This window comes from Camarhynchus parvulus, chromosome 4 (assembly GCF_901933205.1).
Source record: "Camarhynchus parvulus chromosome 4, STF_HiC, whole genome shotgun sequence".
NCBI lineage: Eukaryota > Metazoa > Chordata > Aves > Passeriformes > Thraupidae > Camarhynchus > Camarhynchus parvulus.
Window position 1 is genome coordinate 51,809,819 of NC_044574.1, and position 23,235 is coordinate 51,833,053.

Genomic DNA, 23,235 nt, shown 5'->3' on the forward strand with positions numbered 1-23,235 from the left:
GCCAATATCTGACAAATAATCCCTTTCTTCATCTACCTGAACTCTGACAACTTGAGCAGGAAATCAAAAATGAGTGCCTATGATCTCTGATTCCACCAGGGGACAACATATGACCTTGGGATTTCATTTAAGTCTCCTGATGCTACGGATTCCCTAAGCATTAAGTGGAAATAGCATTTGCTTTCCTGCCAGATGCTAATATTTAAGTATTGCTTCGAAGATCCTCAGATAAAAATACCTATATATGTGCAAATTTTTATGCTTCCTTCTGCTTTGCTATAGCTCCAAGATATAATAACACACTGAAAAGCCAAAATTGTCTTATGAAATAAAATTGTACTTGGAAATGTCAGGCCTGCACAGAGCAATGATCCAGGAGTGGCTGAAGGCCCTGTATCAGAAGAAGCTCTAACCCAGCCTCTCCATGTGCCCAGTACCACGACCAAGGAGCAACTCCTTGTGCCAAGAACTATACCCACTACATAAACCCTGTCACAAGCAGTCTCTGAGGGCACTTTGGATGCATCCACCTTGGCTTCCAGAGCAGCAGGGGTGGGCAGGAAAAATGTGGGTGTGAGCTGTGTCACGTCGCTTGGCGGTTTCACCATGTTTGGTAATAAAAACACACACTGTGAAATTCCCTAATGTCTTCCAATTTTTGTACTCAAACTTACAGGGATAAGGCTGTGGAGAGGATGACTTAACACCTTGACAAGCACCTGAGAACTCTAACCAGTGGAAGAATTTCTTTGAAAGATTACAGGAAGGAATCCTACTCCTTTGTTTTGCATAGAGATCCCTAACAGTAGAGTGCCAGAGATTTTAAGCAGAGCCAGCCTGGACAGCTGGAATATGAGAGTATTAGAGTATTTGGTAAATATTTGCCTTTAATACTCATTGTAATATACAAAACATATACATGTTTCATTAAAATTAAATTTTTTGTTGATCCTGTGAAATTTTTTATGTTGCTGCTATGTTAGCACAAAATTCAGCAATGTCACTCTCAAAGTGGAACAGATTGAAAGAATCCAAGTCTTCCCTGTTCATGCAGTAGGTGTGAGCAGAGAGTGATTCCTCTGGATCTGCACAGTGTTACTTACTGGCTACTTTCTCCCCCACCACAGTCTTTGAACAAGGGCAAAGGCAATAGTCCAAATTAGGCATATTTTGTGTGTTTACCTGGCAGCCACACAACAGAAATCCCATTGCAGCAACTGTAAAATTTTGCTTCATACACATAACACAAACCAACAGAAACCAGACTGAAAGACCATATACAGAGTGAAAAAAAGGGTCAGGAGACTAGCTCACTTCTTCCCCTAAGCGCCAAACTGCAGATAGAAGTTTAGTAGTTTTTTTACATTTCACACAGATCCTGATTTAGGAATCAATACTGGAGTGAAGCAGAAATACATATGCAAAGGCACAATACATACAATTAATTTAGTATTTCCGATCCCAGTAGAAACACAGTACCAGTAGCATCTCTAGAGATGGCACTTTAGTGGCCCAAGAGATCGACTAGTATGGGCATAAGCACCTATGCTTTTGGGTACTAATAGGGGTCCTTCCACCAAAACATCAAATGCTCTTGTTCATCCCCTTTAGTTATCCCATCAGTGTCCAAATTCACTTTCTTTAAGAAGCAGCTTCTGTAATAGGAAGGGTTGAGTTATGCTGACTCTCTATAACAAATGAAGCAACTCTTTCCTCATTTTCCTGCTAATGAGGTTGAGTTTATCTCATTAATATTTTTCAAAAGAAACAAGAACAATTCAAATAAGAGCAACACAAAGTGTTTTTAAAGCAGTTTCTCGAAAAGTGAATAATTCAGTGTCTCGGATAAAATGAATGTGTGTGCAAGAAATGAAGTGGATCGCAAGAACAACGTGTTTCTTTTCCTTTGCCGAAAATTAAATTAGAAGAAGGCTCCAGAGGTGAGAGAAAGCTTCCCTCAGTAGCTGCTCCTCCTGCTCCAAAGGCTTACCTTTGTGAGAAGACGTCTCGGTAGGGGCTGCCGTGCTGCAGGGCGATGCCGTATCCCCTGTCCGCGACCGTGTTGCCGACCGTGTAGAAGGAGCACTCCGCGTCGTTGATGGCCACGTACTCCAGCACCGCCGCATCCCACACAAAGGCGTAGTTCCCGTGCTTCACCTGCGGCAAACAGAGGGAAAGCTCAGGCTAGGGGCGTCCGGAAGGAGGTCAGTGCACCTGGAAATGGGGCAGTTTCAGCACAGACTGCTCTCCAAGGGAAGGGAAGTTTGGGTGCCCAGCTGCTGCCACAAAGGGCTTGGGCTGAGCGCCTCGGCTGAAACTGAAGAAACATGACCTGAGAACAATGGGCCATCAGTAACACAGTGCCATGGAGGAGATATGGACTGTCCCTTTTCCAAGAGCAAAGGAGACACCACAGTCCCTCCCCCAACACTAAATTCCACATGAAATCCCCTGTAAATGTCATAAAACCAACCATTTGGAGGGAGGGTAGGTATTCCCACTGGGAGAAGCATGGCAGGGTAGGCATGGCTATCCAGAGGGAAGACGACCACTCAGGATGTCCACATTTCAGTCATGCTCCAAGTTGTGACAGATTTCACGAACACCAATTTATCTTATGGGTTCTGTGAGTAAGATCACACCAAGTAGATTTTTTGGGATTACTTTTCTCAGCATGAGGCATTTTCACATCTCTTCAAAGACTTTCACAGAACAAGATCATGCAAGCCATTTTAACTGTTTGACTAAGATAAATCCAACCAGCTCATTACACTGAAAAAGCATTTAAAGTAACATTTCCCCATCCATTCACATTTGAAAAAAATCCAAATTAAAAAAAAATTAAATATATGTGATGCATACAAAATTTAAGCATTTGTTCAGAAGCAAGCCTTTAAAAACAGAAACTCAGTCTATACAAATCAATTAATTTCTGCTTTCCAGACATATGTTTTTTTTTTTTCTGAAAAAAACCTGCAATCTCTAGGTGCTCTACCAGACCCAGATCTTTTGCTGGTTTCCTCTTTCCTTGGTCTCTGTGTCAGACTTGAAGAATCCCTCTGCTTTTTTCCTGCCCCTCTGCTTGGCTTCATTTAGCTTTTTCCCTGTGCTGTATTAGGCAACTAAGCTGTAAAGCTAGGCTGAATCCATTGACTTTGTACATCTAATGGGAATAAATACGTGACAGCTAAGTGAAAAGTAAACAAAACACAAAAAGGCCATGTGGGGCCAGGCAATCCAGAGAGAATTCAAAACCAAGTCAGCATATCAAAGTAAGCAATGTCAGTACATCATTTAGATTAGGCTTTGACAATGTAGATTATGTTTTTAAAGACTGTTTACATATAAAAGTTACTGAAGCAAGTCACACCGTCTGCTTGCTCACAAGATGTAGTGCACAAGGAATGATTGCATTTGGGACACATTCCTTTTTACTGCAGGCCTGGCAAGGGAATATTTCCTATTTCCATCTGTAGGCATGGCAGGGGGAGGATTTGTGCAGATTTTGGAGCAGAAAGGGAGCCATATTATCTGTGGACTCCACAGGACTTGCAGGATAAAGAAAATTCTTTTCAAAGTGCACAAACACACACACAAATAAATGTAGGACTGGGCCAGTTTTAATCTTCAGGCTCTGGAAATTGTCAAGAATGTTTTTTCTCTCCTCTCAGTGGAGGTTTAGATTTATCTAAACAGGCAGGGAATAAGGGATAGAAGTGAATTTGCAGTCAACAAACAATACAACTTGTATGCTTGTCCTATAGGTAGTGCCACTCACAGAGCTCTTCCTAGCATGGGTTGTTCTGATCTTCCTGCAGGCACCACTTGAGTAAGAAATAGCATGACTGAGAAAAAAGCCCTTCCTAGGAGAATTTAACAGGATAATGACCAGCCTGAAAAAGGATCATGATGTGCAGAGAACAAGGGAGGGAAATAGGAGACAAAAGCAGAGGATCAGAAGACAGCAAATGAATCCTGAAAAGGATCAAATGGACTTTGTGAACAAAAGAATTAAGGGAAAGTGGGGTTCAAAACCCAAGTAATTTTACAAGTGGGACATAACCTTTGAGGTGATGGAAGGAGCAGAGGGTTATGTTTTGACATCCGCTTTTGTCCTAACTCGCCTTTTTAACATCCTAGTGCATTTGAATTCACCTAAGTGCTTGTAAGGAGACTTATCAGCTGCTCAGCTGGTCAGAAAAATTCCCTTGATTTAGCTGCCTTGTTATAAAACAACTCACAAAGAGAATATATAAAAGTGGTAAAAGCACTTACTGTCAATAATATCTGTGATGAAGTGGTATATATAGGATCCTCAGAACAGAGCTCATAATATCAGAATTCAAGTTCCCATGAAGATATTAGTTTTCACAGATAACATCACAGTGAGCCTCAGTTAAAGTGCATGGGGCACAAAAGAGATTGAAGAGCCAGAAGGGAACATTCCCATCACCTACCTTCAACACATAATTCCTCCATGCATTAAAATACATCCTTTTTAGCATTTTTGCCCTATTCACTTACAAATCTCAGGAATTCAAAACCATGGAGCAAACCTAAGTTGTAATTGTCATGCTTGCAATCCCTCTCTTTAGAGAACTACTTCTTGATCTAACATATTTCATTGCTATCCAGTGTATTTATTCTTACTACCTTTTTTTTTTTCAATACATAACTTTCCTATGTCATTCCTAGGTATTTTTGCTCTGCAGTTCTAAATACTCACACTTTGGGGCTGACACCTTTCAATTATTGATGGATCCTTCTGTTACTCAGCTGAGCTGGATATAGCTTTCTTTAATCTCTGCTTGCAAATCTATCTGTTCAGCCCTCCCAGCAGCAGTGACACTACTTTTGAACTGTCTCCAATTCTTAATTTTTATGCATGGGAGAAACACCTGTTTCACTAAGAGAGAATCAGTTATCTGCCAGCTCTGGAGCTATAGGATTTCCTTTTTAGCATACTCTTCTTCTGAGAATCAGTCTAAACTCCTTGCCCAGGGACCTTTCACACAGCTCAAGACTGGTTTTAGAGTAAAGGACTAGCATAAAATTTTGCCAGAGTATAGCATACCTGGAACACTGCTGATATTTCACCGATTTGCACCTACTCTACAGAAAGAGAAGATGATGCTCTCTGTAAAAGGACAAGAGAATTTCAGAATAAAATGTCAATTAAAAACTTTTATCCTTCTCTCTTTCCCTCTTAACATGGGAAGCACATATTTTGCAGCACTTCAATAGGTATGCAGAAGACTTCTACTTTTGGGGCTCAAAATCAACAGCAAAAATTCCAGCTCTGTACTATGAGAAAAAGTTAAGGAACTTATATTCAGCCAGGTATGGGAGCTAAATGAAAGCAGAATCTCCTTGGGAGAAAAAAAAAAAGGATCCATGTGACACATTTAACTCACTACTCCACATTTAACTCACTACTCCCAGAAGAACTGCATCCCTGATTCTCATTATATTGATCCCATTATATATTACATTTCCTCACCATTATATTGGCCTTTTGTGTAGACACAGCAACATACCAGGATGGTGGCAGAACTGGATGCTGCTCACACATGGCCATGCAGCCCTGGATGGCCAGGGAGGAGTTTGTAGGAGGGCAGCACATTATCATTCTGCAGCACCCCCAGCTCGTCAGTCCACTGGGGCATGGAGAAATGACACTTCACTCTCATTCCCTGTGCCTTCCTACCTGTCACTACGGCAGAGGCTAAAAAGACTTTGAGTATCTGATATGTATTGTCATAGGATAAAAAAAAAACAACACCAACAAAACCAGGCAAAATTGAAGCTGTTAGTTGTTCATCAGGGTATTTTGAACTCATGCACTGCAGTGGTCATTACGTGAAACTGGGAGGTGTGGTACCACACAGAAATGCTTGACTTGACTTCATGGTCCTGTGAGCAATTCAGAAGGAGTTACTATAAAAATGGTTGTTTCACAGAACAGGAGTCATCAGCACATAGATGTTAAAACTATTTCTATAGGGCTGTTATATTTCTGTTTTCCATCACTGAACACTTAAAAAAATTTTCTTTGCTGAAGCTCTGTCTGTAGATATTAGCTCAAATTTATCCTGGATGATTCCACCAAAAACCCATTGAGTTACAAGAGGAAACCCTTTAAAGCCATTACACTGTTGCATATGCACATATTTTATGCCAACAGGGAAGAGGGATATGGATAGTATTTCTTGTTACAGCTAACCCGCTCATGCACAGTAAGTTGAATAATGTATTTGTGTACAACTCTGGCATTCTAAAAGCACATTTCTAGGTCTAGCAAATGCTAAATTAAAAAAAAAATTGTAAGTAAACAACAACCAATTGCTGTAATTTTTCATACTTGTATTCTTGGATAATGTCTTTTCTGTATTTTGAATTCCTCTATAAAAGAAATACAGATAATCCTCATGAAAGAAAAAATCCAAAACCCACAATAGATTGCAGGTTAAAAAGAACTGGCAGTTATTTTTCCTGAAGACCTCTTTTAAATATTTAATTGTACATAAAATGTGTTAACTGTTATAAAAACAATGGAACTCCCAAGACCAGGGAATCTTAAGTTTAAACTGATTAAAATGATATAAATTTTCTAGAAGAAAATCTGAAAATTGTTAGATAGTGCTGATGAAGCCCATTTTCTGAACTCCCTGTGCCTACACTCCTGAGACACAGTGGTGGTGCTGTTTCTACTCCTTTCCATCATCAGTCAGGTGCCAACTGCTGAACACCTTTCCCTGCCTATGAAGTTGCCAGCTGCAGTATTTGCTGTATTTTAGCCAAAAGCAGAAGCAGACTCCTCTGCAGCATAGCAGCAGCAGCTCCAGCTCTGACCTAAACCCAGTCAAGGACGCTGATTAATTACCTGCTCCCTACAGCACTTTGAGGGTCCTGTTCTCCAGAACGGGCCAGTCTACTGCAAAGAGGAAAATACACCATCCAGTGCTGCTAGCTAGGCCTGTGCCCATCAGTGTGGAGCTGAGACTTTGGCATATATAAATACATAAATCACATTTTTGATACACTCTTGCCATGTTCAGCAAGTGTGCAGCAGCTACAGCCTGCAGAGGGCTGTGCTCCTTTCTACAAAACAGCCGAGGCTGCTATTACATATGGAATGAAGGAGAGGGGAGAAGATTGAATGAACATTTGCAAGTAGATGAGTGAGAGCTGGTATAGGTAATGTGGATATTGTACTCCAAAGAGGGGAAAGGAAAAGGTGAAATCTGGGGCGGAATTGTCAAATGTTGGCAAACAGCTTGATGGCACTCACAAGAGAGGATGTTTTTTCAGCAGAAGGGGGAAACACTTTCCATAATCCTCTTGCAGGAGGCCAATGAAGTTGCTGTTTATCAGGCTGCAGCAGAAGTCAGATCTACCCTGAGAGAAATTCTTATTTGCTAAATTGTTTTCCTCAGGGGAGCAAGGTTTCAAGTCTTGGTTTTGTTCACAAAGGGCACAAATCTAGCTGACTTCTATCTGGATCCCAGTAACATAAAACCTTACATTTCTGCTTTGTTGAATAGACCCCACTGATTTACAAAAGTAAATCTTTCCATACATCCAAAGTACAATTTTGGCACCTCTTGCCCCACATTCTTGCAGGACATCATGCATGGCTGATCTGCATGGCTTAAGAGTGAAATGCAATCATGCAGTCAGGGAATCTGAATCTGACTCACAGCTCTCTGCACTGCAAGACAGGAGCTGGATTCCCATGGCAGTTTAGAGCACAGAATAAAAATCCATATATATATACATAACTCTATTCAGTCATCAAGGCAACCAGCAACTACTACTGCTACTACTACCACCACCTTTAATATGTAATTTTGCAGAGTCTATAGAAAGTTATTTAAATTCAAGGGCCACTATTTGTAAAACATGGAAATGTATTCTTTGTACTTATTCAAACAGAAATGTGTGGAATAGTTTCTCAAAGCATCATTGAGGCCAGATGCAAACAGCAGCAGGAAAATGAAACACCTGGAAGCTTAAGGGAAGAACAAGAGGTTAGAAATCCCAGCCTCACCTCCTCTTCAGTATGAAGTTTATCTTTCACTACAGTGCCATAACAGCTTGAATGGCATGTCTATTTGTTACACATAAAATTTAATCAGGAAAAACATTAATTCTCATATGCAACCTGCCATCAATTTCTGGAGAAAAACCTCATGATCACATGTTCACTTGTTCCACTGGGCAGATCTTTTAATTGATCCAGAATAGGAATTACTCAGGTATGAGAGCTCTGTAATGAGGGAGCACCACAGTGTCAGAACTTTCCCAGCGCTCAGCGCTTTCACGTTTTGTCATTGCAATCAAAGGTATCTTGTAAGTTAACAAGAAAGAAAATAACAAGTGGAGCAAAACAGTGGAGGCCAATTGAAGGCACATTTCTGAGGGTGGTGGGAGAACAGAGCCAGCTGCTTCTTCAGGTAACTACAGCAAAGCACTAAAAAACCAGCAGATCGTGCTGATCACTGACATGCAGCTAAACCACGGGTTTGCTACAGCAAACATTCATTTCAGATAGAAGAGACACATGAGAAAAAAAATCTCAGCAAAGCAGGCCTTTGAAAGCTAAGGAAGCAATATATTTTTTTATTATGCCAGCTTTTCATCTATTTTTTGACAACTAAGTGCTGCAGATAGCAATGCATACTATTTTAAGAGTATCAGTAGTGAAGGTCATATACAAAAGTTATATGAAGGCACTTCAGAAAATGAGATCTGTGGCAACCAAGTGGCAGTCTCAATAATGGGGCAAATTTAAACCAAATGTTGCTGAGGTGATTCCCCTCTTCTGATAAATTAATATTTTTTGTGGCAGTTAATTCCCAATAAAAAAATCTTTAAATAAGGAAACATACATGGGTCAATACTCTTCATTTGGGTAAAAAAAACTTGTGGATTAAAGTACCATGAAGAAGTTAAATACAGGTGAATATAGAAAAGCAACATCCTTCTTTATATTAAATCAATCCAGTATGATGCTCACTGAAGGGTTTTTGTCACCCTTCTTTAGAAGAGAATCCTAACTGCAATTCTTGGGCAGATTCATTTTTCAAAGACATGCTTACTGAATACCAAGTGCAAGTAGAGAAAAATCATTAAAAGTCAAAAAACTACTCATCAAAACCATTCATCAGTTGAAAAAGAACTTTAACCACAAGAAAAAACTTTGCAAAACTACCAGTGATACTGAAAAATTCCACAGTAGAAGCTCATTTGAAATGAAATACTTTCATTTTTTAAACTTATTTTAAAGAAACTGACTTATCTTCCAGTTTTTTATATTCCTCATACATGAGCCCTGACCACTTTCCAGCTGGTAATAGGATTCAAGATGTCCCACTACTCACACAAAAGAATTTAACTATCTTCTTTAAAACCATTGTATTCTTCCCTTTTTGATAAGCATCTCCTGCCCAGATATGGAAGGAGCCAGCTTGGTCCAGACACACAATCTTGAAGCTTCAAAAGAAAAGTTTCCCAGCCCTTCTTTTCCCCCTCTCAGAAAGCACACTGCACAGCAGTTTTGCATGTTTCCCCTCATTCTGCTAAGCTGCAGGACACAGGGAGCACTGACTGCTGGCAACCTGCACAAGCTTGGGCTGGAGTGTGCAGGAACTGGCTTGCATGATGAAGCCCAGTGCTTCCACATCACTTTGCCTGCATACAGGCTTTGGCTGCCTCAAAATCCTCCTCTTCCTCTGGAAAACCTGTGTGAAACCACTTCTCTTCTCTAGCAGTGAATCTTCCCACTAAGTGCAGCAGCATGGAAAGAAGGAAACTGGGATTTGTCCCCACCCCTTCAGGTTTGCGCCTTTCAGCAACACCTGGCACCCCTTTCTCTGAGAGCTCAGTAAAGGCTGCCATAGGGCGTCTCTAAGCATTTCTTTTGCAAGGCTGTAAGTTCAGGCTGCAGCACAGACAGGTTTTTAATGCCAGCACACCCTCCCTTGTGACTGGCTTGCCAGGTCCTTGGAGACCCCACTGCTGAATGCATTTTGATTCTTGCAAGAAGGTGTTCTGAACCCACAGGAAAGGAGAACATTACAGATTTGAGCTATGAAGGTTTTCTCTCTCTTTTGCAGTTTAGGACCCATGGAAGACATCAAGAGCTGTGGCAGGGGGAAGAAGACCAGTGCAGTCACATTTTTTACTCAGTTCAGGCTGCCTTCCAGCTGTCACCATGCAGACAACTGAGAAGATGACACAACAGAACAACTTGTCACAAAGTCCTTGTAACTTTTGAAGCTAGCTCCTGTCTCTGCTGCCCTGCCTGCAGTCACAAACTAGCAAGTCAAACCCCTCAGACAAAACAGAGAATACAAATAATGCTGCTGGAGTCACTCACAGTGCACAGCCAGGGCTGCCAAGCAGAGCAAGGCCAGACAAAGGAGCAGGCACCCAAGCTCTGTATGTGCAAAGGTAAATAAAGATGTAAGCAGTATCCAGAAGGAGTTTCAAGTTCAGACAGCACCCAAAATAGTGAAACAGCTCCTAAACATTCTCCATAGCCATCCAGGGATTTAATGTTTACTGCTACTGTAATTTCAGGTGATAGCTGGGCTTTTGCATCTTTACAGCGTGAAATACTCACAGCCTTTGCCTTCAAATGTACACAGAGCAGTTCATCTCTGGCCACGAGCACTTCCACTTTTCCAGGGTTATAACATTGATTTTGGCACAGCTTTGTAAATTACAAATGAAGTGCAAGTCACACACTTCCCTTATATTTGCTTCCAATTCATCCTGACCTGCCCACCCCATAGCTCAGGTGCCAGAAATCAGTTACAGATGACAGCACTGAGAAACAGCTGCCAAATATCATCTGAAAATAAATAAATTACTGAAAAACAATCACTTGAGCTCGAGGAGTCATTCAGAATCAGTATTTTTCATGAATGATTTTTAATCCTTTCTTTGTCCTGGAACAGGAGTCAACAGAAATTCCTGTGTGGGACACTTGAAATTCAGAAATGTAATGTTAAACATAGAACTTTTAATTGGTGAAAGTAATAGATTGAGCTGGACAGAAATTAATTATCTTCCTGCACAAGGAATTTCAAGATATTGAGCTAAGGAAAAAATCACAACTTTTGGAACCAAAAGCAATAAAAAAATCCAAACTGGAGAATATTTTATTCCAAAAAGTGGACTTCAATTGGAATTATTTTCCCTGCAATGGATTAACATTTCAAAATAAAAAAAATCCATTTTGATAATAAAGAGGTTAGAATTGAATATGATAATACCCTATGAAGACATGTTGACAATTTGAATGCTTTTGAAGCTACGTAGTATTTTATAATAATACTTTTTTCCCTTACAGTTTCAGTTTCAATTATGATTATATTCCAGCGAATAAACCCCTAATGATAATTCACTCTGGTTTACTTGAGCCATGCTTTTAGCCATATTATAAAAATCTAAATATGTATCAATAGAAACAATAAGCAATTGTGTTTCCTGCGCAATTCTTGATTTCCTGCAAGTATAATAAATCATGGAAACTTTTCTCTTTATGTTGCCTAAGCCTGTCAGATTCAAACTTGGACAAAATATGCTGAAGAATCTCATTATATCATAAACCAGGATAGTTCTTTGGTAAACACACATTACAATTAGTCACCCAGTCTTACTTATTTTTTTAATTTGAATTTGATCTGTATACCCCATGTCATTGGGTATACAAAAAGAATACAACTGGGTTAAAATCAACTACTTGTTCTAGTCCTACAACATTAGTAAAAATGCCAGCCAAGGTATTTTTGAGATGAGTGATGAGAAAAGTAAAGTACTTATGAAGGTGAAAAATTTTTCATCATGAAGATTCAAGGTAATCAGAACTTATTTGCCATTTTAAAATGAAGTAGCATTTCAGCTAGAATTAGGAACATCAACTGAGATTTTCTTAGTTGAACAATGCACCTGAAAAACAGGTTTTTGTGCATGCAGTGTGGACAGCTAAGTGCCCAGCCAATCATGTACACCAGTAAACATCTTACTTGAGTGAATGAAATAATTTCATTAGTTAGCACCAAACTATGGGAAAGGAAATTGAAAAACACATGCAATAGCATCATAATAAAATCATGATCTCAATATTTTAGCACTTCATCCAATGTGTAGCTGCTATCACCCAGCATCTGTGCAGGGATGGCTTGAAAAAGGCCACCACCTTGTTAGGAAATCATTCTCATCAGTGTTGTCTTATTTATTTCACTGACAAACAAGTTGGACTATGTCTAAAGAATGAATGTCTACACTGCTGTTGCTTTCTAGCTACATTTATATCACAACCTAACTTAAAAACAACTTCTCTTACAGGACTCTCCCATGAGAAGGACAGTGTTGGACACATGTACACTAAATGCAGGGAAGAATGGCAGTTTTTCTCTGGCTTTCAAAAAATGAGGTACTACATTGCACAGGAACATGTGAGCTGCCAGCACAGTGGCAAGGGTGGAGAAAGGCCTTAACTGACTGCCAAAGCAGAAAAATAATAATTTACTTGCCCAGTTCTATATTATTGTCATGTTCCTTGTTCCTTCAGCATGGATTTTTAAATGGAAAACGATGACACAACTTGCTTCTTAATTTGTTAAGTGATACTAAAGGATGCTACACAGCTTCTGACACACTGCTGATAAGTGCCTGACCAAGTTTTCAGAAAAAGCAGCTACATGCCTGCATCTGTACAAACAGCCTTGCAGCTGTGCACTGCTCTGGGGGCAGATACAGCTCCTTTCTGTGTGCAGCTCTATTAAAACTTCATCAGACACAAAGGTAAAATACAATTCCTACATCTATGTCAAGTCTAATACAGTAATTAAATTTTAGGAAAAACTTTAATTTGCAAGACATACATAAGAAAGCAGAGTAAATAAAATGCCAGAAAAATATATTCCCTTTATTTTATGGATGACATATCTCTGAAGAGCATATTATATTAGAGCTGAAGAAGGTAAAATGACAATAATATTTTCTCTTGTCTCTTTTAAAATTTCTTTTGAGTTGCGTTTATTCCTTTTTGTCATATTTCAAATTATTTAGAGCTGAATAATGCAAGTACAATGGGAATCTGAGGCCCAATACAGGCATCTACATTTGGCAGCTGGTGAATAACTAATAATCAGACCAATGGGCTTACTCTGTCCCTGCATGGGGAACACACTAGAATTTAGGTCTAGCAATGGATGGGCTGAATGAATGAGTTAAATCACAGACTGTAAAAATATAACAACAGCATAATAAAAAAATAAAGAAATCTACCAATTGAGAATAACATGATAAAGGTGAGATCAAAACTGCAGTTAAAAATTTACATGGGTCTTGTCATGCTTCTCTTAGTCTAAAAATTTTATGGAGTAGTAATAACTAAAATAAATGGAAAGTGTGCAGTATAAGTCCTGATAGGATACAATTTGATGCAGTATCAGTCCTAAAGTGTACCCTGTGAAATTCTATCAGGACTGAAGAAACTCCACCAGGCCTTGGACTAGTACTAGAAAGAAATTAGAAAAAAACCTTCTGTAAGCTTCTTTGTTATTTGCTTGTAATTTGTCTTCCTTCAGCCAGGAATGGATCTGGATGTGATATAAGGTTATGTTAAATAATTCTTGCTGTCATGACATTTCCCCTTTGCAACTCTGTTCTCAAGATTTGCAGCAGCCAAGTCAGTTGCAATTGGTGGATGGAAATCAAATTGGGCTGAGGTCTACCACTGACTGTTTCCAATGGATGCCAAATTTGAGCTCAAGATTTTTCATGTTGGATGTAGGGAGAAATTAACTTTGCAGGTATGAGAAAGGGTGTGGTAGAAAGACAGAGAAAACCTTTGGTGGGATATTGGAGGGAGATGGAGAAGCCAAATGATTAGAGGCTGAATCTGGCAACTCAAGATTTTGAAAGGCAGGACACTAGTTTGGGAAGAGAGAGCTACAGCAAGAAGCATAGCAAAATCCATCAGATAAAAAAAAATTTATGTGATCTTTAGCTACATGCTTGGCTGATATTTCCATTCCACTAAATTTAAATTTTTCAAAATCACTATAGTGTCTAAAAAGGTGGGGAGACTCTCAAAACCATACATGACAGGATGTCTTCAGAAGTACAATTCTCTAACTCAAGATTGCTATTGGCATCTATCAAAAGACAAAATAATACCCTGAATATTTTCCACAACTGTTATAATTCACAGAAATATGCTATATGTCATTATATTAGCCAGAATTTCGGTATGAGCTCTTTTGAATTACTTCTGGGTTTGCCTAGTTCGATTCTTTTTTGAAATCTCATCTTTTTCCCCTGTCTTTCCTTTGTTCCATCTTCAGCTCATTTTGTTAGATCTGAAACGATTTAATGATCACTCTAACCAAGAATAAGATACTGTTTAAAGAAAACCAGCTCCTTCATTTAGCTTTCAGCACAACCATAGCATAATTAAAGATGTTCAGTTCAATAATAGCATAATCTGAAGGACTGGAAGCACTTTCCTTTTGTGAGGAAACATTCCTGCTTTAGCTGTTTACACCTGCCAGATGTGCACCTACACTGTTATGTGCTACCTCTTGACTGTGAAATGCTGTGAAACACAACATTTGGAGTCCAAGAGATTCATACAACAACTTGAGTGTAGAGACATGACTTGGGAAAAATGTTAGCACTCGAGGCCAAATTTTTGATCCTGAAGATCGTGCTGCTGATAGCCACCTAATATTTTTCATGTCAAATTGTGCTTTTGAGCATGCACTGGCTGTGGGCCTCCCCTCTTTGAGGGATGAGCAGACTGGTATCTATTGTACCAATTCTCAGTGAAAACCCATGAATGAGGTGACAGGGTATTGTTCCCAGTCCAGCAGCTCTCAAGTGCATACTTTAATGTCACATAAAACAGGGCCATGCTCAGAACTCCTGCCAGGTGTGAAACAAAATGTAAAGGTTTTCAGACTTGGCTTTGTCACATTTTTTTGACCACATGCAGTTTAGAAAGCAAGGCCATGCCATTTCTCCATGCTGCAGGACACAAAGTATTGTTTTCAGTGTCTTCCAGAGGTAACAAATTCAGACCTTTTTGGACCAAGTTATGTTGCAGTATCTTAGATCAATCACAAGACATGTCCTGGTCATCAATATCTTGTAAAACAGAGTATTAAGGAACTGCATCCAGGACTGAATGGAAGATTGAAGAGAAATTTAGAGGTTCCTTGGGAATTTGTATTAGAGAGAGACAGGGACAAGACTCACTACAGGGGAGGGGCCATGTCCTAGATTTGTTTACTTACAGGGAGAGAATTTCTAGAAAAATATTTGTCTTTGTTTTGCCTAGGATGGTTCATTTCCTTCATAGTAGCTAGTATGGGTTGTGTTTTGGATTTGTGCTGCAAACAGTGCCAATAGCACAGGGATATCTTCATTACTGCCGAACAGAGCCTGCACAGTGTCAAGGCCTTTCCTGCTCCTCCCACCATTCCACCAGTGAGGGACCTGGGGGTGTATGAGGAGCTGGGAGGGGGCACAGCTGGTACAGCTGACCCAAGGACATCCCACCCCATGTGACATCATGCTGGGCATATACAGCCAGGGGAAGAAGGGGGGAACATCCAAAGTGATGGTGTTGGCCTTCCCAAGAACCTATTACACATGAGCCCTGCTTTCCTGGGGATGGCTGGACTCCTGCCTGCCTGTGGGATGTGGGGAACAGACTCCATATTTTGCTTTGGTGGCTTTTGTGGCTTTCTCTTTACTTATTAAACTGTCTTTATCTCAAGCTGTAAGTTTTCTCACTTTTACTCTGCTGATTCTCTCCCCCATCCTGAAATGAGGGGAAGTGACAGAGTGGCTGTGTGGGGCTGCGATGCCAGCTGGGGTTAAACCATGGCTGCATTACAAGGAAATCCTGCTCTGAGGTCAGAGAGATAAAACAACACAATTCCACCCTTTGATTGATGCTATGACCAGAACCCTTACAGACTTTTATAATACAGCTGCTTATCTGCTGGGTTTTTCATTACAGATGCATTGTGTTTTCCACCCATCTTGATACAGCCCCTGGGATTGATATCTCTCCCTGTCTTACATTCAGTGGGGAATGGGGTGTGTTTTATTTGATTAAATAGCCCTTCTGCAAACAGCCATAAACACCAATCAGCCCCCACGCAGCAGGAAAGCTTTAGAGCTGGGAATAGTAAACAATTCTCTCCTGCCATTGTAATTCAGGAAGGGAGTTGTGCAGCCTATCTAGAGCAGTTATTTCATGCAAAAGAATAGAAGAATGATATGTGATTACAGACTAGTTAAAATGCTTCTTAAAATACTCCACATGGCACTTTAATCCTCTCCTCCCATAGCTTGGCTCTTGAAAAGAAACTCAATTTATTGCAGTCACATTTTCATACTGGACAACTCTACCACCTAATTCAAATGCAAGGAGACATAAACTGCTTGATGGCAATTTAACTAAAGAGAATAAAAGGTGGAAAAAACCCCAATTATAACTACTCCTCAGCCTAAGGAAACATTCTGCTTATTTAATAGAAGAACTTTAGCTTTATATTTTCAGTTGGCAGACTTCAGGAAAGCCTACTTGCCTACCTAGCAATAAGAATGGAAAAGCAAAGCACCCCCAAAAGCCTCTGCTCACATGGTGACACCAGACCGTGGTGTAGCTGACAACTTGTGCAGAGGGGACTTGCTGCTTACTGGAATTATCTTTTAAAGAAATAACCACCTACACATCCCAACCTCAGGGTTTTGTTGGCATGAGTATGGTTTAATCCCACAAAAGTTAATCATAGGTTCTGGCATGCCTCTGAGGAATTACTTTTGTATAACAACTGTCCAGGTTGACCACCTGATCTGCTTCAAACTGGTCCTCTTTCTCCTCTCTCCCTCCTTAAACACAACATAATTTTCTTTTTCCTTCTAACACTGTGAATAAATGAATAAGTTGAATTGATTGAAATAAATCAATAAAATTATATATTCCAAGAGAATGCAGTTTTACCAGAATATTTCCCACTATATATATTGAAATGACTGTCAAAAAGCAGCCAGCAGCAAAAGTCTGCTCAGTCTCTTGTCTCCCAGACCAGACCCGTTTTCGGATTAGAGATCTCTCTGGCTGTAAATCTTCTATGTGCAATCCAATGCACACAGGTATTTAGAAGCACAGACCTGGAGTTTTTAAAACAACCACCATTTTGTGGATGCAGAGGGTTCCTCTTTTGTATTTGAAAAATTACACTTTTTTGGGTTTTATTTCTCTCCATGGCATCTTAAACTCTCCTGGTTTGAGACTCAGATGACTGTAAGGGCAATCATCTCTTTTAATTATATCTTCTGATATCTTAGAGGCTTGATACTTATACATGTTAGAGACTAGAAATGTTGATTTTCCCAAGTGTTCTGCTAGTGCTTTTTAGTTTGCAATTCAATTTTCCTGTGCCATTCTTATTACTTCACAAGCATGTCATTGCTTACCAATATGTTTATTAATGTATTGCCTATTCATGGATGATACTGAAAAAATTTGCTGTTGGAGCAGATACAGGCTGTCCTCATCTATCCATTTTTTTTTCTTTTCTCTGACTTCCAGCTCTAAGAGTTTCAGAAGGAAAAAATTCTGAATCATTTCATGAGGAACTATTACGTGTCTTTCAGTGGAGACTTCCTACAGATCTACTCACTGCAATTGCTTTTGCTGGTCTCCAGAACAGATATTTTGTTTGTTTAGTGACAAGTTGTTGAACAGAAATTACCTAAAGCTATCAAAACTGTCGATGAGTGATTGGTATAGCAGCTCCAAAATCATGAGACAAGGTCCCTCTGTTACCTCTTATGCTTCTCTCATGATTTTAGACTTGCAGCCTCACAAAGTCATGCTTTAAGGCTGGAACATAGGGATGCATAAAATGCACTCTCTCATTATTTCTATTCATCTCTCTTTCCTGTTGCATATATCCTTCAAACAACCTGACATTCGAGCCCATCATTTGCATTTGTTAATGCAGCACAGAGTATTTGGGTATTATTAAAATATGTTAATACACGAAAATGATAGCTGCAAACATTTAAGCAAGAAAGAGAATACACCACCAAGGTCTGTGCCTGGAGCAAGAGTGTGCTCTCCTGCCTCCATCTACTGATCATGAGACAGAGCCTGCATTTCCCCTGTCTGTGTGTGATACACCCCCAGAGCAGCCCACCACGCCAGGAGCCTGCAACTGGGCTTCAAAGTGACAGCTGGAGTTTGGGAAAGCTCCATCTGACTGCAAATGGAAAATGTTACACAGATCAACGGTGAAAAATTGTAAGCTGATGGAGATAACAAAGGGGATGTGTAACAGTGTGGAGAGGTGAAAGGTGGAAAGAAGAAAGAAATTAGAGATCTGGGGAAAAGTTGGAGCTGCTGTTATCCAAACAGAAAGGACAGGGGGTCAAAAAGCAGACAAATGAAAAAGTAAGAGGGAGGAAACCAAGTGAAGTGAGAATTCAGAAGGAAAAGAACAAGCAGAGCTTGCTGGAGCTGTGTAGGAGTCTGTGTAGTCCCCAGACACTCTTGGGAGGGTGGTGTTATTAATCTTCATCAACCTAGAAATGTTACAGAACCTCTGCAGGAAAAGCACTAAGTTAATGGAGATAAAATGGAGAAATAAGAGCTCACAGGACCAGAATAAGAGATGCCTGATAACTTGTGTGTCCCCTGTAGCCAAACAAGAATACTCCAAATACCAAACTACTCTTTGTCAGGAATCTTCTTTGTCAGGACAACAAGAATGCAAAATAATGTAGCAATTTTTGACAGAAATTTTCCACTGATGCTTTTTAAAAAGGGATCTGGAACTAGATTTAGGCACAGAAGAAAACGTGTGGTTGTTAAATGGCACGAATTCAAATCTTTTGTCACCCTCCCATAGGAAAATGTCTGCAAGAGGTGACCTGAAGAAGTAAAGGAATAACTTTAAGTTATTTTTTGCTTGTCCCAAGCTTTTCTTCCCTACAGATTGCACAGACACGACCCATATCTGATGTGACCAGACTGGGAAAACATGCCTGGCAGTTTGTAACTTCCATCAGGAGTCCCTCTGGTTTAATAAAAAGCAATGAACATGCTACTCAAAAATCCAAAGAAGGGAATATCCCCCCAGAAGCTGCTGACACAGGAGGAGGTTCACTGCACTGAGGCACCTCAGCACAGCTTGCTCATCCCTCATCCTACAGTTTTTGGTCATTTAAAGCTGTTGGTCACAACCTTTTTTGCTGAGGCAATGCCACAGACTGAAGAGCCTGGGAAGGTTGCATATAAAATTCTAGCAACAGCATTAGAGGTAGATTTATGGCTTGGAAAAAGTTACAAATCTTTATTATCTAGCAAAAGTTTCCTTGCATTGCTTTTTCATTTTATTTATATCCAGCGTGTTTTCACTGTAAGATGCCACACCAGAACCAATATCACTCCAGCAGCAGGGCCCAAATAAGCACTGAAACCTTACTAAAGTGACCCCTCAGTACCTTTCTGCCCCAAAGAATCTGCATCTCCCAAACCCTTCCTGGCCCCTGCAGCAGATAAACTTTGGTTTTAATTGAGAGAGCAACATGCAGCAGAACTTCCATTTTGCTGCAAATATATCTGTGAAGACATTTCCAGTCTTGTACTCTTTAATAAATCCTGTGTGTTACTCAGGAGAGGGTTTGTAACAGCCCCCAGGAGAGCTGTTTCTCTTTCAGACCTCTCCCATGCTAATGCATAATAAATGCACTCATCACCTACTAAATACTCACAAACCTTTTCTTTTACAGAATATGACAACAGCATTGCTCTGTCAGATGTAAATATGCCCAAACTAAGCTACTCATTTGTAGGGGTGGGTTCAGCATCCTTTTCTGTTTATACCATCCTTTCTAACAGATGCCTCCCTAACAGAGTGTGACCAGCTCAGAAAAATTAGGCAACAAATAATACTAGCAAAAAAAATTCCTGTGAGCATTATCCTGATATGCTCATGCTTAGCATTTACAACCACTGACTGAAAATGCACCCTTTCTCTTAAATTATTTCCTAATTGTCAATTTTCTTACTCCCTGATACCTTCCAAAATTTTTGATCCTGTAAAAATCCCAGCTTCAGGACAGAACTTGGAATTTCTACAATTAATCACCTGCCAGTGCAAATGAAAGCAGTATTCATGCTGCTTAGTTATTCAGAAATTAAAGTCTGCCACATAAAATGCTTGGGATTATGCTATTCAGATGTGGTGGGGCCATGGAAACAAATGGGGATACATACTAGTCTGGCAGCAATCCCCAAAGTGCTCAGCACCAGAAAAAGGCACCAAAAGAGACCAAGTCCTCACACAGGAAGCCACAAGCAGTTACTCCACATGTGGTGATCAAGGTACACTCGCCATTAGAGTGTAGTGTCCCCACCTTCCCTGTCTATCAGGCACACCCAAAGTTCTCCAGAAGTAACAAAAAACCCAACCATCCAGCCAAAAAAGAAACCAAAAAAACCCCAAGCTGCTATTTTTTATTTCAGCATCTGGAGACGGGGGGGCTATTTCACACACAATTAGTTCTACTAACATGCAAAAAATTCCACTTTTTGCACGTGCCTGAGGGTAATTTTAGACCAAATGGCTGACAATGCACCCTGGCCTGATAGTGGCAGCTGCCCCTACACTCCTACAGAGCTGTGCTCCTGCCATCAGGACAGGGATGCAACTCTGGATGTTTTGCTCGAGTCCATCTTAATTAGTCCAGTTCCACATAAGAAAAACATCAAGTGAAATCTCCACTCGCAAAGGAATCAGTTTTTCTCTCTGTACTGTTTTGTCCTATAAAAAGACAACTGCAGGGTTAGACACAGGCCAAGGTGGGAGGTACTGAGCTCTACATTTGGCCGTCAGGATGAAGGATGGGGCCCACTCCCCCATCCCATGCTCAAAGAGCTGTCATCCATCCTTTCTCCTGCTGAGAAGTCTGGACTCAGCTCTCTGCAAATTCTACAGGACTGAAGCAAAATTAGGTCCTCAGAGTATATTTTGCGGTTTCTTATTTTTATTGCCATTTCTAGTCATGGAATATGATCTTAGTTTGGTAGGTACTGTACAAAATAAGCCACCAAGAAAAATAGGTTGCCATCTTAGGCATTCCTGACCACTCTCCAGAGAAGAAAATTGCCTGTCTACAATAGGAAAGAAAGAAACTTGGAGACCTAAATTAGATACCTCAAGTTACATGTGATGAGGGTATATTTATAGCCATTGACAGATCAAGGTGAAGCAAGGTTTCAAGAGAGAATTATCTTTGAACAGAAGATGGGATATATCTGTGGGGAGAGTCCTAAACAACCAAGTTTTCAGGCAAACAAGCATCTGAAAACAAGCAGGAAACTTCAAGATTAGAAAACTGCCTCTGAGATTAATGCAATGATATTGTTGTTAATCAATGAGAACATTCAAAAGAAGTATGTAGCTGGCACCATTGAATCTGGAGCAACTGAGAAATAACAAGGAGCAATTGTCCAATAAAATCTTATCTTCTCCCCTATTTTTTTATATTGTATCATACTGTTAAGAACTTTTAGTTCTCAGGCTCATCTTTTGAACTTAGACTGTAGCTTTTCCTTTGAGGATGAAGGCTGAAAGGTCAGGCACAGAGAGGTTGTTTTTTGAGAAATACTATTCCTCTGATAATGGTGGTGTTCATTAATTTGGTTCATTCTGGGGTACAGCAGTTCTTTGGTTTCCCCACATCCCATCTATGCCAGTATTTAGATGATTATCGTGTGTGTTCCTCTCTCCCCTCTGATTTGGCAGCTATAAAATAAACCAAAGGGAGGGAAAGAGCAGAAAGGAGCAACAAAACAGAGCTGCTCAGCTGATGGGTAGTGATCATAGCACACCAGAGACCTGGTTGTCAGGGTTTTTGTTACTGCAATAACAAAGGGGAGCACTAAGGAGTTCGAAGGAAAGACATGACTACTGTCTTGAGGGAAAACATCCCTTACAGAAGGGTCCTTAGAGAAAGCATAATGATACTTTGCTTGAAAAAGGAGTTGCGCTGGAAGCTCACACAAATGATTTCCAATTCAGAAATGAGAAAGCTGCAGGGAGAGTCAGAATTCACCATGAAAGGCCTTGAAAGTCAAGGCGAATTATTTTTTTTTTCCTTAAACTCAGGAGGATTTTCAATGGAACTAAATGCAAAAAGAATTCTTTATAGAGGCCTCAGAAAATAACAATGAAAACTACTGAAGTGATAAGCTGGAGGTTGTATGGGTAAATCATAGACATGGTGTGAAAAGTAAATTGGCAAGACTTACCTAGACACAGCAGCAACAGAAAGAAAATTTAAGATGATGAAGTCAGCTTCTGTAGACTTCAGGTTGAACCAAGTTAGTGGTCAGACATGGACAGACAGCAGAGGAAAACACACAAATTTTATTTCAGATGAAATAAGCTCAGCTCAGTTCAACAAAAGTGAAACTTCAAGTTGTCTCCATGGAGCCAATTTTTTTGGACTTAGGGGACAGGAATAAGTTAGAGACAGAAAAGACTATGGTCTCCTGGATGTAGGATGGCCCATAAAAATTTCTGAACAGCTCTGGAAAGTTCTCCAAAAAACTGAGAGATGAGAGAGAGCAAGCATAGAGATTCTGCCTTCCTTCTGCATGGAAGGTAGAATGGCACAGCACCACAGCAGGACAGCAGTCAGTGTCAGTGACATCTGAGGTTGTTGAAGTGACTTGACCTTTGAACAGAAGTCAGGAGTAACGTGGGTGGCCTTTCAGGGAGAGCAAAAAGGGTGAGGTATATTCAGTAGCATGTAAGATGAAACAGGAGAAGACGAACTCAGATAAACCTTCCAGAAAACTTTGGGACAAAGGAATACAGCAATAGTTGGCTTGCTTTGTGGCTGAATGAACACATGTCCATGTAGTCCCATTTCTTGATATGTAGGCTAACTCAAATTTTGACTTACCCATTCTTTTGAATAAAGTCCATCTCTGCATAAAATAACTTTTACAGGTGTTCTACTCTAGATAAAACCTGTGAAAACTCTCTAGAAAGTCAAAGTAAGATCAGACTTTCTTATATACTCAGATGTGTTGGTGAGGGAGAGCAAGCCTTTAGTTAGACATATCCTGAATTCTGAGAAAATGTGGTGGTAGGAAAAGTTTTGCATTTAGTTTTTAAAGCTATG

The 23,235-nt window shown here is 40.1% G+C and overlaps 1 protein-coding gene across 1 annotated transcript in view; it reads right to left on the minus strand.

Annotated features, from left to right (window-relative positions):
- The window catches only part of GRID2 (glutamate ionotropic receptor delta type subunit 2), a 669,086-nt gene that overhangs the window by 60,220 nt on the left and 585,631 nt on the right, over positions 1-23,235 (minus strand). The window contains exon 14 of the mRNA XM_030948215.1: positions 1,991-2,157. Within this exon, the coding sequence (XP_030804075.1) occupies positions 1,991-2,157 (167 nt within the window). The remainder of the gene's footprint in view (positions 1-1,990; positions 2,158-23,235) is intronic.